Source organism: Pelobates fuscus, chromosome 2, assembly GCF_036172605.1.
Source record: "Pelobates fuscus isolate aPelFus1 chromosome 2, aPelFus1.pri, whole genome shotgun sequence".
In the NCBI taxonomy this organism is placed as follows: domain Eukaryota; kingdom Metazoa; phylum Chordata; class Amphibia; order Anura; family Pelobatidae; genus Pelobates; species Pelobates fuscus.
Genome location: NC_086318.1, coordinates 83675096 through 83688822, shown reverse-complemented (window position 1 = coordinate 83688822; position 13727 = coordinate 83675096). Strand labels below are relative to the sequence as shown.

Sequence of the window (13727 nt, the reverse complement as noted above, 5' to 3'; positions counted from 1 at the left end):
CATTGCCTTTTGTATGGTAGCCGAAGGAACAGGATGCCAGGGGGCGGAGTATGGGGGGCAATGACCCATGTTTAATATGTTAATTTATTATTGTTATTATTATTATTATTATTATTATTATTATAATTATTGGTTAATAAAGCTGTGGACAAATTTCCCCATAATACTTAGTGTCCGTGTGTTATTGGGTTAGGTTATGGGGGTGGTTTGTCCTGGATTCCGACTGCCCAAATGGCGACTATACACCTGTCATGTAGCCCCATGTAGCTAGAGCGCAGCTAAGCGGAAAAAGGCCTTGACAGGGGTTAGGAGGCGGGCTTAGGAGGAAGTAAGCAAGGGTTGGATTATGGGTAAGTAGGATGGGCTATTTAAATGAGCAGCCATCTTAGGTGAGTCATTCTAACTTTCTACCCGGTTGAGTTTGACCCACCCACCCTCCCTTTGTTTGTTATGTGTTTATTTAACCCGTTTCTTTCACAGCGGCGGGACGGGGAGCCGAAGGAGAGAAAATAGGCTCCCCTGGATGAACGTGAGGTGGAATAACAGATTGTGGTCATCGGTGGTTGAGAGGTTTCGAGTCCTGGAGGTGACTCAGAACCTGGTGGGGCAGGGGTATCCGGGTATAACCCTGCCGTGGTTAATGGTTGGTTGGCACTTTGGAATGTTGGTGTATGTTATAAATATGTTATAAATATGTATAGGTGTTATTATATGGGGGTCATTGCCTTTTGTATGGTAGCCGAAGGAACAGGATGCCAGGGGGCGGAGTATGGGGGGCAATGACCCATGTTTAATATGTTAATTTATTATTGTTATTATTATTATTATTATTATTATTATTATTATAATTATTGGTTAATAAAGCTGTGGACAAATTTCCCCATAATACTTAGTGTCCGTGTGTTATTGGGTTAGGTTATGGGGGTGGTTTGTCCTGGATTCCGACTGCCCAAATGGCGACTATACACCTGTCAAGTCTTTGTTGTCAAAAGTATGCACACAGTCTCAACCTCAACAGAACTGAGCAAGTGACTTTTAATTTACAACCAAGCAGCAAGTGAGATCCTTACTATATGCCTCCCTGGGTGCCCTCTCCTTCTAATACAGGTTGTTTTGGAGTTCAGATCATTCAATACTGTCAATGCCTGAGCTGTGTGTATACCTTTTAATAAGGAAGCTTTTCTGGCGTGAGGGGGTGTGACTAAGGTGGCTGGCTTATGGTGCAGAACTTATTTATTTAATGCAAAAACTATAAAGATTTGTGCATAAAAAAAAAAAAAAAAAATACAGCATGTTAATAAGGCCAAAACCTATGAAATGCATTAAAGTATGTATTGGTGTTTGAAGTGCCCCTTTAGCATATGGAAGCCCAAAAACGACATATTGACACATTTAATAAAAACTCTTTATAAACGTCAGCAGAACAAACGCTGAAAGCATAATATGATGATTCCGTGGCTATGAACAATCTTTTTTTAGAGGGACCACTGGTGACACGTGTGATTGAAAAAGTTTGTTCTTAAAAACTAGAACATTGCTCACCCATATGCCACTCAAAGTATTAAATCTGTCATCTGCACCCTCTTCTCATAGACTGCACCCTCTTCTTGTATTTACCTTATATATCTCGTTCACATACCTGCGTAACTTTCCTGACAATGTCAGCAGCCGCACTCAGGCCTTGCACAAAGGAACGGGCAGCAATAAATGCACGCGTTGCTTTTAGCTTCACGTCTCGTGGAATGTCCCCAAATTGCTTGAGTTGGTCGTTTTGTTTCAAGCAGTCCACGTACTCATCTGTAATGGACAGCTGGGGGTTTTGCGCCTTGAAAAGAAGCTCTAGCAAACGGCTCCAGAAATCATTCAAGGATTCCTCCAGACTGACTCCAGAGCCACGATAATATCGTCGCAGTTCGGAGAACAAATCCCTGAATCTCCTCTCGTTCTGGCTGTAAAGATCGCCATACATATTTGGAAATGTGTCCTGGAGAATCTGCTCCGACTTATTCAACAGGCTCTGGAAGTAAACTGTATCAAAACAAAACGTGTTATACTTGATGCATATTTATATTGGTTGTTATACTTTACAAACATGTGTATAATGTAAAATTAATATAAACCATCCACAGTAAATCAGGTATCTGCTTAACTGGATGGAACAGCCCTAGTCTTCAATCCTTTAAGAAGTCCCTCAAAACATCTTTTTAGGAAAGCTTATGGCCTCCAAGAGTAACTTCTTTCTCACAAACCTGCCTCTTGCTCTCTCCTAAAGAGCCACTCCACTCTAACCTCCAGTGTGCTACTTTCCACCATGTTTAATTGCAGTCTCTCTCAATACCCTTCTTATTGTGTTTTTATACCCCACCTTCTCTAGTCTGTAGCAGGGTCCTCATCTACCTATTGTTCCATCCTGTCACATTTCGTTATTGTCTCATTTGTTAAATTCCCCTTTCAATGTAAACCGCTGCGGAAAAAGCTAGCGCTATATAAATATCAATAATAATAATAATATGCTGTAGGCTGTTTTACACCCCATTTTATTAGTGCATTAGGGAACTACTGCATTAAATATGTAAAAAGATAAATACATAATATCCAAGATTACCGCCTTTGATTTTCATACATTTCTGCAAATCTGCACCTGCTAGCAAGTGACTGAGATGCCTCTACCACTAACCCATAAACCTCTTGTGGAATTACTTACCTCCACTGAGCCGTGCAGACCTACCCCTGTCGCGCGGTCTTGCTGAACCATGCGGTTGCGCGGCAGGACATTACTAGATGTGGATGGGACGTCACGCCCACTCTTTAAGTGATCACGTCATCATTGCAATCCTAATCTGTTTTGAACATAGGTAAGCCTATTTAAGGCTTGTTATAGCCCCCATTAATTGCCCTATTGTGGTTTCTGTTAAATCCTTGTTTTTTGCTCCTAGTGATTCCCTAGTGATTTCCTGTGTTTGACCTCGGCTTCGTATTTGACTCGTGATTTCTGGTATCCTGACCTTGGCTTCATATTGACTTTGGGATTTCTGGTATCCTGACTCGGCTTTGTATGGACCTCGTGATTTCTGGTATCCTGACCCGGCTTCGTGTTGACTTTGTGATTTCTTGTATCCTGACCTGGCTTTGTATGGACCTCGTGATTTCTGGTATCCTGACCTTGGCTTCATATTGACTTTGTGATTTCTGGTATCCTGACTCGGCTTTGTATGGACCTCGTGATTTCTGGAATCCTGATCCGGCTTTGTGTTGACTTTGTGATTTCTTGTATCCTGACCCAGCTTTGTATGGACCTCGTGATTTCTGGTATCTTGACCTGGCTTTGTATATTGACCTCGTGATTTCTGGTATCCTGACACGGCTTTGTATTGACCTCGTGATTTCTGGTATCCTGACCCGGCTTCGTATTGACCTTGTAATTTCTGGTATCCTGACCCGGCTTTGTATTGACTTTGTGATTTTTGGTATCCCGACCCGGCTTCGTACTGACTCTGAGTATTTCTGTTATCCTGTCCTTGATTTATCTTGACCTTGTTTCTTGTAGTATTAATACATTGTCTGGCCATTCTAAGGCTCGGTAATACGTCTTTCGGATCCACCTTTTGTGGGTTTCCTCCTTCCTGCGTAGTAGTGTACAGCTACACAAGTCATCAAACTAACTTTTGACAGGTGCCCCGCCCATTTTAGTAAACCACGCCCACTGCGCAATAGAACCACGCCCATTGCGCATTGTTGTGTGATCCGCCCCTTTTTTGACTAAACCACGCCCATGACACCTTATGGGACCCGCCCCTAATACATTTTTATTTTGTCAGGTGCCCCACCCCTATTTATTAAACCACGCCTGTTGCGCAATATGACCCGCCCATTGCGCGACGAAGTGTGTACCGCCCCTTTTTTACTAAACCATGGCACTAAACCACAACCATGGCACATTACGTCCCCAGTGCTATTTTTGACATAGTAACGGCCATTTTTATGAGTCCACACACACGGCGTGTTATGACCACGCCCATGATCTTTATTACATATTAGCGAACATTTTAATGAAGTCACATCACGGGGTGTTATAGACACGATACAATGTTCATAGAGTGTGCCACCATATGGTTGTATGAGGTATTGCCTTCTTTGATTGGATTTTTTACATTTATTTTTAATTTCATTTAGAGGAGGGATATTGCTGAGTAAAGGGATTGTGTCTGGGCATGTTTTTGAAAGATGTGTCTGGGATCTTTTTTAAAGTATAGAACAAACACAGAGGACAGATTTATATAAATCGGAGAAATAAATAAATGCCAAATTAACTCATATAGCAATGTTTATTAGACAAAAAAAAAGTCAATGCAATATTCACAGGAAAAACAATAATACAATATCCGCAGGAAAAGCTATAATACAATATATGTAGGAAAAGCAATAATCATCAAATGTATTAGTCAGAAAAGCAAGGAATAAACATCACAAATTCAACCAATCAGTAGGATGCTTTAGTATACGTGGGCGCTTCTTAGGTAGCAAATAGCCGTGAGATGTAGTTAATCCCGGGGTGCTAAAAGAAATATTTGGTAACGATTGTCTCTTTTGAAAATGGGTTGTTATGTCCCGAGTCTCACTTGGAAGGCTCTGCAATTTCAATCGTTCCAAATAGTCTCTATTTGATGTGTTGCCCACAACTGTAGCTGGTATGTTCAGGTCAGCCATAGCCTGAAGAAAAGTATCCCAGCCCAGAGGTAATTTACGTACCGTAACATTGTGACTCTGGGTAACACTACGTACCAAATCGAGTATGCTGGATCCCGGTACAACAGTGTTTTTATAAACAAATTCCCAGATTTTACTAATAACATGACGTAAAGTCATGATTTTATTAATGACACGGAGGCGAGTATTATGCTATCTCTTTCTTACTTTATTCCTCAGCAGCAAAGAAAAAATATACTGAAAGAGAAAAATATGTAGAATATGAAATATATAACCGATACAACCATATCTGCCTAGTAACAGGGCAGCCAATCAGTCTCTAGGAACAGTCCATAAATCTCCATCCTTGTACTTCCACTTCCTCTTCTTTGCCTTCTGAACCGAAGACCCAAACCGAAACATCCATATTAGTAACGAGTAACTTTCCAACTGGTAACTTCCACAAAACGAAATCAAGCTGTAAAACAAAGAAATATGTGGTAAACTCCAAACTTAGGACCTGAGTGTAACATATCGTATACATAATACCTGTACATCACGAGAATCCTAGTTAGATTAATAAAGATATATGTCACACCCGACAAGAATATGCATTCAAAACAAGTAAACCAAGTGCACTTACCATGAGTGAAAAAATCACCCCGATTGAACCATAAACATAAACTTACCCCAGATCCATGGGCGGGTGGGTGGGAATAATACTCGCCTCCGTGTCATTAATAAAATCATGACTTTACGTCATGTTATTAGTAAAATCTGGGAATTTTATTAATGACACGGAGGCTCCTATTATGCTAGTTTAAAGCTGAGCCACCACCAATGAAGAAACATGTTCAATCGGGCGGAAATAGAAATTACGGAACGTCGATTCTTTAGACCAGTCCGCCGCTCTCAAGATATCGTCCAGACGACATCCCATCGTAGAAGCCTTCGATGCCATGGCACCCCTAACCGAATGTGCCGTAAAAATCGAAGTATCAATTCCTGCAGCGGAAAGCAGACCCTTAACCCAGCGGGCTAACGTAGTCGAGGAGACAGGTAGAAACGGTGCCTTAAAGGAAATAAATAGTGGAGGCAAGTCCGTTGACCTCAACTGTCGAGTATGAGCCAAATAGACCTGGAGACAAGCCACAGGACATAAAGTCGGTCTGACGGAGCACCTAGGGTAGTCCACCGACTTGGAAGCCGACTTAGTCCTCCTTGAGATATTAAACGACACACCTTCCGGAGTGAACGAAATCGCGTTCCAATCCAGAGCCCTGACGTCCGATACTCTTTTGCATGAAAGTAAGCACAGAAGCATGACCAGTTTCCATGACAACTGTTTGAGAGTCAGGTCCTCATTACAGGGCCAGGAGTCCAAGAAACCAAGGACAACATTAACGTCCCAAAATGATGAGTATCTAGAGCTTGGAGGCCTAGCGAAACAGATACCCTTCAACAGTCGACACACAACAGGATGTTGACCAATCGGAGATCCATCTAGCCCTCTGTGTCCGGCCGAAATAGCCGATCTATAAACATTAAGGGTACGATAGGCCAAACCCGAATCGAAACGTTCAGTCAGGAAACTGAGCAGAGCAGTTAGAGGGGCAGAAAGTGGATCCAGCAATCTTCCCAAGCACCAGCTAGACCACACGCGCCATGCGGACTTGTAGGCCTGCCTGGTACCTGGCGCCCAGGCATTTTCCAAAAGTCGAGCAGTTGCCTGCGAAACGTCCGTGACACACCAGGGTCCCCTGAGATCAGCCAAGCCGTGAGTTGGAGCAAGTTCTGATCCACCAATTCGTGCGAGTTCCCATCCGGGTCTAGAAGCACATCCGGCCTCATTTCGATCATCCGTGGGAAGTCTATGGCCATTTCCAGGAGACGGGGGAACCACGGTTGAGATTGCCACAGGGGGACCACCATTACCAGCGTGCAATCCTGTCTGGTCGCGTACGTCAGCGTCCGGGATATCAGATTGAACGGTGGGAACGCAAAGTGGCGCCCTAGCGGCCACGTCTGTAAGAACGCGTCCACCGCAGCGGCTGTCGGGTCCGGTCTCCAACTGAAGTACTGGGGCAGTTGGGAGTTCAGTCTGGACGCGAACAAGTCCAGGTGTAGAGGACCCCATAGCCGGTCCATCCTTTGGAAGGTTGAGGATAGCAAATGCCAGTCTCCTGAATCTTTCAGGTAACGCGAATTCCAATCCGCCCACTCGTTGTCCAGTCCCGGAATATGTTCGGCCGTAACCGATATAGCGTTGTGGAGGCAAAACTGCCAGAAGTCCCTTGCCAGGTTCGCCAGCTGTTTCGATTTCGTACCACCCAGGTGGTTTATGTACCTGACTGCGGACACATTGTCCATGCGCAGTAGTACGCAGCAATTCCCTTGAGTCGGAGATAGGCTCCGAATGGCGAACGAACCTGCCAGAAGCTCCAGGCAATTTATGTGTAAGGTCGACTCGACCTCGGACCATCTTCCACCGGTGGAGATACTGCCACAGCGAGCGCCCCAACCGTGTAGGCTGGCGTCCGACTCTATAACCATGTCCGGCGCGGAGCCGAAGATGGCCCGGCCGTTCCATGCCTCCATGTGGTCCAACCACCATCGTAGCTCGTCTCTGGAGTCGGCGTCCAGGGTCAAGATGCTCTCGTACGAGCCCCCGGCCCGAAGATGGGAACCTTTCAAACGTTGTAGGGCCCGGTAATGTAATGGGCCTGGGAAAATCGCTTGAATTGAAGAGGCCAAGAGGCCGATCACTCTCGCCAGTTGTCGGACGGAGAGAGAGGAGGCCCGTAGTGCACGCCGTATCTCCTTCTTCATCGACCGAAGTTTGCTTTCCGGTAGGAACAGAAACTGGGTGACTGAATCGACCTCGAAGCCCAGGAATTCTATCCTCTGTACTGGTTCCACAATGGATTTTTCCCAATTCACGAGGAAGCCCAGGCCTTCCAGGAGGTTTACCGTCCATCCCAGGTGTCTGAGAAGTTGGTCGGGGGACGAGGACATAATCAATATGTCGTCCAGGTAAATAATCATGCGGACCCCTCGGGCCCTGAGGAAAGCCACCACAGGCTTCATTACCTTCGTGAAACACCATGGAGCCGAAGATAGACCGAACGGCAGACAGGTAAACCGCCATCGACGACCTTGCCACGTAAAGTGCAATAAGTCCCAGTGCTCTTTTGCCATGGGTATAGTCAAGTAGGCATCTTTGAGGTCCAACTTGACCATCCAATCCCCTTGACGTAGCAGGTCCCGGAGACAGTGGGCACCCTCCATCTTGAAGTGATGGTAACGGAGGAAAAAATTCAGGTGTTTGAGGTTTATCACCGGGCGGACACCTCCGCCTTTCTTGGCGACAAGAAACAAATTGCTCAGAAAGCCTGGGTGGTTGTAAGGGATTTCTTGAATGGCCTGTTTGGCAGACAACTCCGCGATCTCCGCGGTAATTAGCCCGGACTGATCGTCCGGCAGTCTCAGTTCTTGTGGGATAAAAGTCTGGACAGGGGGAGATAACAGATCCAGACGGAAACCCCTGACCGTCTCCAGAACCCAAACATCTGTGGTGATCATACCCCACATTTCTAGAAATAGTGCCAACCTGCCCCCCACACTCGCTCTGCAAGACATACGATTTTGGGTACTCACCGTAAGGGCGTCTGTATGAGGGTTGTCCACGACCTCCTCGACTTTGCCAAGGTCTCCCACGTGAGGGGAAGAAGGGCGCTGGCTTATACTCCTGGTAGGTTCGGGGGGCGGAGAAGGAACCTCTGTGGGTCCGCGAGGGACCTCGAGCTCCACGGCCGGGCGGACGGCTCCTATACCTCCCGGCCCCATGGAAAACCTTAGGGCCAAAGACCCGCTTTAGGTTAGACTGCGCTTTATCAAGAGCGGTGAAGGTACGCACAAAGGAGCCCAAATCCTTGACAAAGCACTCCCCAAAGAGCATACCTTTGGCCGAGGCACCCGGCTCCTTCACAGCGAGGTTCACTAACTTTGGCTCAATCTTGAGCAAAATCGCCTTGCGGCGTTCAGCCGACATGGCCGTATTTGCGTTGCCAAGGAGGCAAATCAATCTCTGGACCCACCCAATCGCCTCATCGAGGTCGATGGGTTTTGTCCCAGCTTTAGCTGCCTCCAAAAGCTCATAGAGCTTGGCAGCGGGGCCCAGGGTGTCCAGGATCTTGTCCTGACAGTTATGCAATGAAAACTCTAGCCCCTTCCTGGGTTTCCAGCCTGTTTTAGCCAGGAATTGGGAGATCTGAGGGTCAACCTCTGGCGTCTTGCACGCCGCATCAGGCACGGAAGGCCTCGGGCACTCGGCCCTCAATTTACTGCGCCCCTCTTTGGAGAGAGGGGTACGCATACGAAGTGCCAGATAACTGGCAATGTGCGCGGGCGGGTCCCATTCCGCCGAGCGAGGATGGCGGAGATCATCGGGATCGAACAGGGGGTAACCCTGAGGATCACAGATGTCCTGCCCCTCACCCGGAGGAAGTGCCGAAGCGTCAAACTCCGCCTCATCGCCGGAGCCCCCTTCCTCATAGGAGGCGTAATCAGGGGGGTCCGAATCCGACTCTCCAGTCTGATCGGTATCCGATCCATCATCACGGGCACGCGCCCGTTTCCATTTTCTGGCCGATTTTGCCCGGCCAGCGGCTCTCTTGCGCGGAAACGCGCCATCTTGGACGGCCATGGGCACGTCAGTCAGGGCAGGTAACACCTGCGTCACATCTGGAGAGACATGTTTAGCCTTAGTTTGAGCCTTGCGACCCGCCTGAGTCTGAACTGCAGGCATGGGAGCAGGCAACATGACAGGGGTCAAAGGCAGTGTTAACGCCTGTTGGATAGTGTGGGAGAGGGACGAGGACACGGTCCCCATGGCCGAAGCCAGAGCCCTCTGCATAGCAGAATCCATAAGGGCCTGGAACTCCTGGGAGGGAGTAAGGCCTAAGTCCCCTGCATTAGGAGTCTGAGAGGGGTCCATAATGGGGTAACTGGGGCTACCAGAACCCTCATCTCTAGCCTGCATGATAAGCAGATTAAATTATAAAATCCAAGTACTGTACCTTTAAATATTTATAACAGGTACAGGGCAGTAAGCGAAGTTAAATATCTAAACTGAACAGGAATTTGGGAGAACAAATAACCTAAACGGTAAAGGGGTTGAGTAACCCACTAAGAAAAATACCTGCACAGTAAATACAGTAATAAGAGAGGTATAGGGAGCCGACCCGTTGAACCGACCCAGCCACGTGAGTGCCAATGCCGAAAATGGCCGCCGTGCAGAGCGCGCCGCGGCCGCTCCCAAGCTCCTCCCCCGCCAATGGCCGAGGAGAGCGTGAGATACACGCGGCCGGGAACTCCCTCGCACCAGCGGGTGCAAGGAGATAACGGTCGGGTCGGCAGATAAACGCGGCCGCACACGCGGCCGCGAGGGGAAAGGGAAGGGAAACTAGAGAGCTAAAGCTCCGGTGCAAATCTCCCCTGTAAGCCGCGAACCCTGTCTGGGTGAATAAAAGAGTAACACAGACAGGGGAAGCAGCGGAAAAAATGCAGGGGAGGCAAATAGCAGAATTACCAATAAAAATCAGATAATAATACTAACGCAAACATACAGAAAATGCAACAGAATAATACCAACAATAATCAATCATCAAAAAGGCAGGGTGCATAACCCTAGCAAATAAATCAATCACAAAAAATGCAAGAGAGAAAATAATACTTAGCTGGTCTGAGGACAGCAGCAAAGAAAGAGGAAGTGGAAGTACAAGGATGGAGATTTATGGACTGTTCCTAGAGACTGATTGGCTGCCCTGTTACTAGGCAGATATGGTTGTATCGGTTATATATTTCATATTCTACATATTTTTCTCTTTCAGTATATTTTTTCTTTGCTGCTGAGGAATAAAGTAAGAAAGAGATAGCATAATAGGAGCCTCCGTGTCATTAATAAAATTCACCCTTATCATTCCAAGCGGTAATGTGATTAAATTGAGACATTCTACTCAACAACAATTCAGCATTTTTTTTATAGCGGACATTTACATTATTAACAACTTCATGAAATACAGCGTCTGAAACATCAGAGACTCCAGCAGCATGAGGATGTGCTACAGGGATGTTTGGTACTGAGGATTCTCCAGGAGGTAAGAAAAGTGTCAAGCCCAACTTTTCGCTTTCACTCTGTTTAGCACGTACCAAGTATTTATGCAATATAGTGGTATACCTCTTTATCTTCTCATCATCCGACACACCTCTATTTTGAAGAATAGACATAATCTCATTATCTAGGTTCTGAGTGACAGACTCACGAGAGGCCTCAGAGCTCTGAGTGGTTCGCTGTATTAGGTCTAACTCTTGTTTAGACACCAAGTACTTTTTCTCAGCATGGGCCATTAACGGTTAGTCAAAAGACCGGTCAGCAGAGGTATAGCAAATCCCAACAGAGAGCCAATAAATCCTCCAGACTGTTTAACCAACTGCTTCTTCTTACTAAAAGACACCTTTTTGTTGCTCAGTGCTTTTATATTTTTTCGCCACTTTTTTAGCTTTTCTACTTGTTGCTGTGATAAAGGTATCTTACCTTTAAGGGTATTAAGAGCAATTTCACATATAGCCGTGACTAAATCATGAGATGCGGAGCATAAAATATATTTTTTCTGTGATGGCGAGGCACTTATTAGACTTTGTAAAGCCAACCAATTGCGACGTATACGCATAGACATCCTTACAGGCTCTGAGATTCGGTAGGGAATGACCTGTTAATGGTATGTTATCGGCTTTTAGAGGGCTGTTTGTTATAAGTATATGCCGAGGGAAGGTCGGGTGGGAAGAGACCAGTTCTTAAGCGGTACTCTTCGAGGGTTGCAGATCTTAAATCTACAAGTAGATAACCATAAGATTTGCGTGTGGCATCTTCAAAAGCATCTAGAAAAAATTGTGATTTACCGGGGTACATTTGGCGGGCCAGAGTAGTGATTTGCAGTTTATCTCTTGGGTTCTTAAAAAGTACCATATATTTAGTGTTTAAAGCTATAGTACGACTTTTTTTACCTTGACAAAACACATTCTGCACCAGATACATAATACTCAGATTTCTGTGGTGCACATACTTGGTAAATGCTTTCTCAATTTCTGAACTCTCACTAGCAGCCTCCATTAAGTCATCAACAATAGTCAGATTTACTCTGTTAGGGGGGAACAAATTATCATCATTAAATGTTGTGGGTAAACCCTCTATAAAACGAATATTTGGGGTTGTGAGTAATAATTCATCATAAAGCACTTGCCAGCAGGCATAAAACCAAACAATGTTATCAGGAGTGTGCGACATTAATGTGGTAGAATTCTGTGAAAACCTGTTTGACAAAATAACTTTTCCCTGAATTAGAAGGGCCGGCCAATATGCATCAAAAAGGATGTTGTAAACGAGTGTCCATGGTGAATGGTTAGTAACCAAATGGGAGAGTGGTAAAGTTGTCGACCAAATATCTTTTTGTATATACACACTTTTGTGTTTTCTGTAGTGGTCGCGTCTCTATCTGCCAAAGGAGTTTATTTCTGACAATTGAGGTCTGTCGTACCACTATTCTTTTCTGTTCATCAGGGTCTGAGTGCAAGGGGTAGTCCAACACCAGGTCTTTTAAACTGTCAAAGTTAATCAACTGGGCATTACTGGCATGAAGCGTTATGCCTTTCACCTTTAGAGATGTTTTATCCGTCGATAGTTTGTAACCATAAGTCTTGGGACCTGCAGATACAAACTCTGTAATGTGTGTGTCACAGGAATCTCAGAGCCTGTAAGGATGTCTATGCGTATACGTCGCAATTGGTTGGCTTTACAAAGTCTAATAAGTGCCTCGCCATCACAGAAAAAATATATTTTATGCTCCGCATCTCATGATTTAGTCACGGCTATATGTGAAATTGCTCTTAATACCCTTAAAGGTAAGATACCTTTATCACAACAACAAGTAGAAAAGCTAAAAAAGTGGCGAAAAAATATAAAAGCACTGAGCAACAAAAAGGTGTCTTTTAGTAAGAAGAAGCAGTTGGTTAAACAGTCTGGAGGATTTATTGGCTCTCTGTTGGGATTTGCTATACCTCTGCTGACCGGTCTTTTGACTAACCGTTAATGGCCCATGCTGAGAAAAAGTACTTAGTGTCTAAACAAGAGTTAGACCTAATACAGCGAACCACTCAGAGCTCTGAGGCCTCTCGTGAGTCTGTCACTCAGAACCTAGATAATGAGATTATGTCTATTCTTCAAAATAGAGGTGTGTCGGATGATGAGAAGATAAAAGCGAAAAGTTGGGCTTGACACTTTTCTTACCTCCTGGAGAATCCTCAGTACCAAACACCCCTGTAGCACATCCTCATGCTGCTGGAGTCTCTGATGTTTCAGACGCTGTATTTCATGAAGTTGTTAATAATGTAAATGTCCGCTATAAAAAAAATGCTGAATTGTTGTTGAGTAGAATGTCTCAATTTAAGCACATTACCGCTTGGAATGATAAGGGTGAATTTGTTTATAAAAACACTGTTGTACCGGGATCCAGCATACTCGATTTGGTACGTAGTGTTACCCAGAGTCACAATGTTACGGTACGTAAATTACCTCTGGGCTGGGATACTTTTCTTCAGGCTATGGCTGACCTGAACATACCTTCTACAGTTGTGGGCAACACATCAAATAGAGACTATTTGGAACGATTGAAATTGCAGAGCCTTCCAAGTGAGACTCGGGACATAACACCCCATTTTCAAAAGAGACAATCGTTACCAAATATTTATTTTAGCACCCCGGGATTAACTACATCTCACGGCTATTTGCTACCTAAGAAGCGCCCACGTATACTAAAGCATCCTGCTGATTGGTTGAATTTGTGATGTTTATTCCTTGCTTTTCTGACTAATACATTTGATGATTATTGCTTTTCCTACATATATTGTATTATAGCTTTTCCTGCGGATATTGTATTATTGTTTTTCCTGTGAATATTGCATTGACTTTTTTTTTGTCTAATAAA

General features: G+C 45.1%; 1 protein-coding gene across 1 annotated transcript in view; it reads right to left on the bottom strand.

Annotated features, from left to right (window-relative positions):
- The window catches only part of GPC1 (glypican 1), a 77068-nt gene that overhangs the window by 20876 nt on the left and 42465 nt on the right, over positions 1 to 13727 (bottom strand). The window contains exon 3 of the mRNA XM_063442347.1: positions 1640 to 2028. Coding sequence (XP_063298417.1) covers positions 1640 to 2028 — 389 coding nt within the window. The remainder of the gene's footprint in view (positions 1 to 1639; positions 2029 to 13727) is intronic.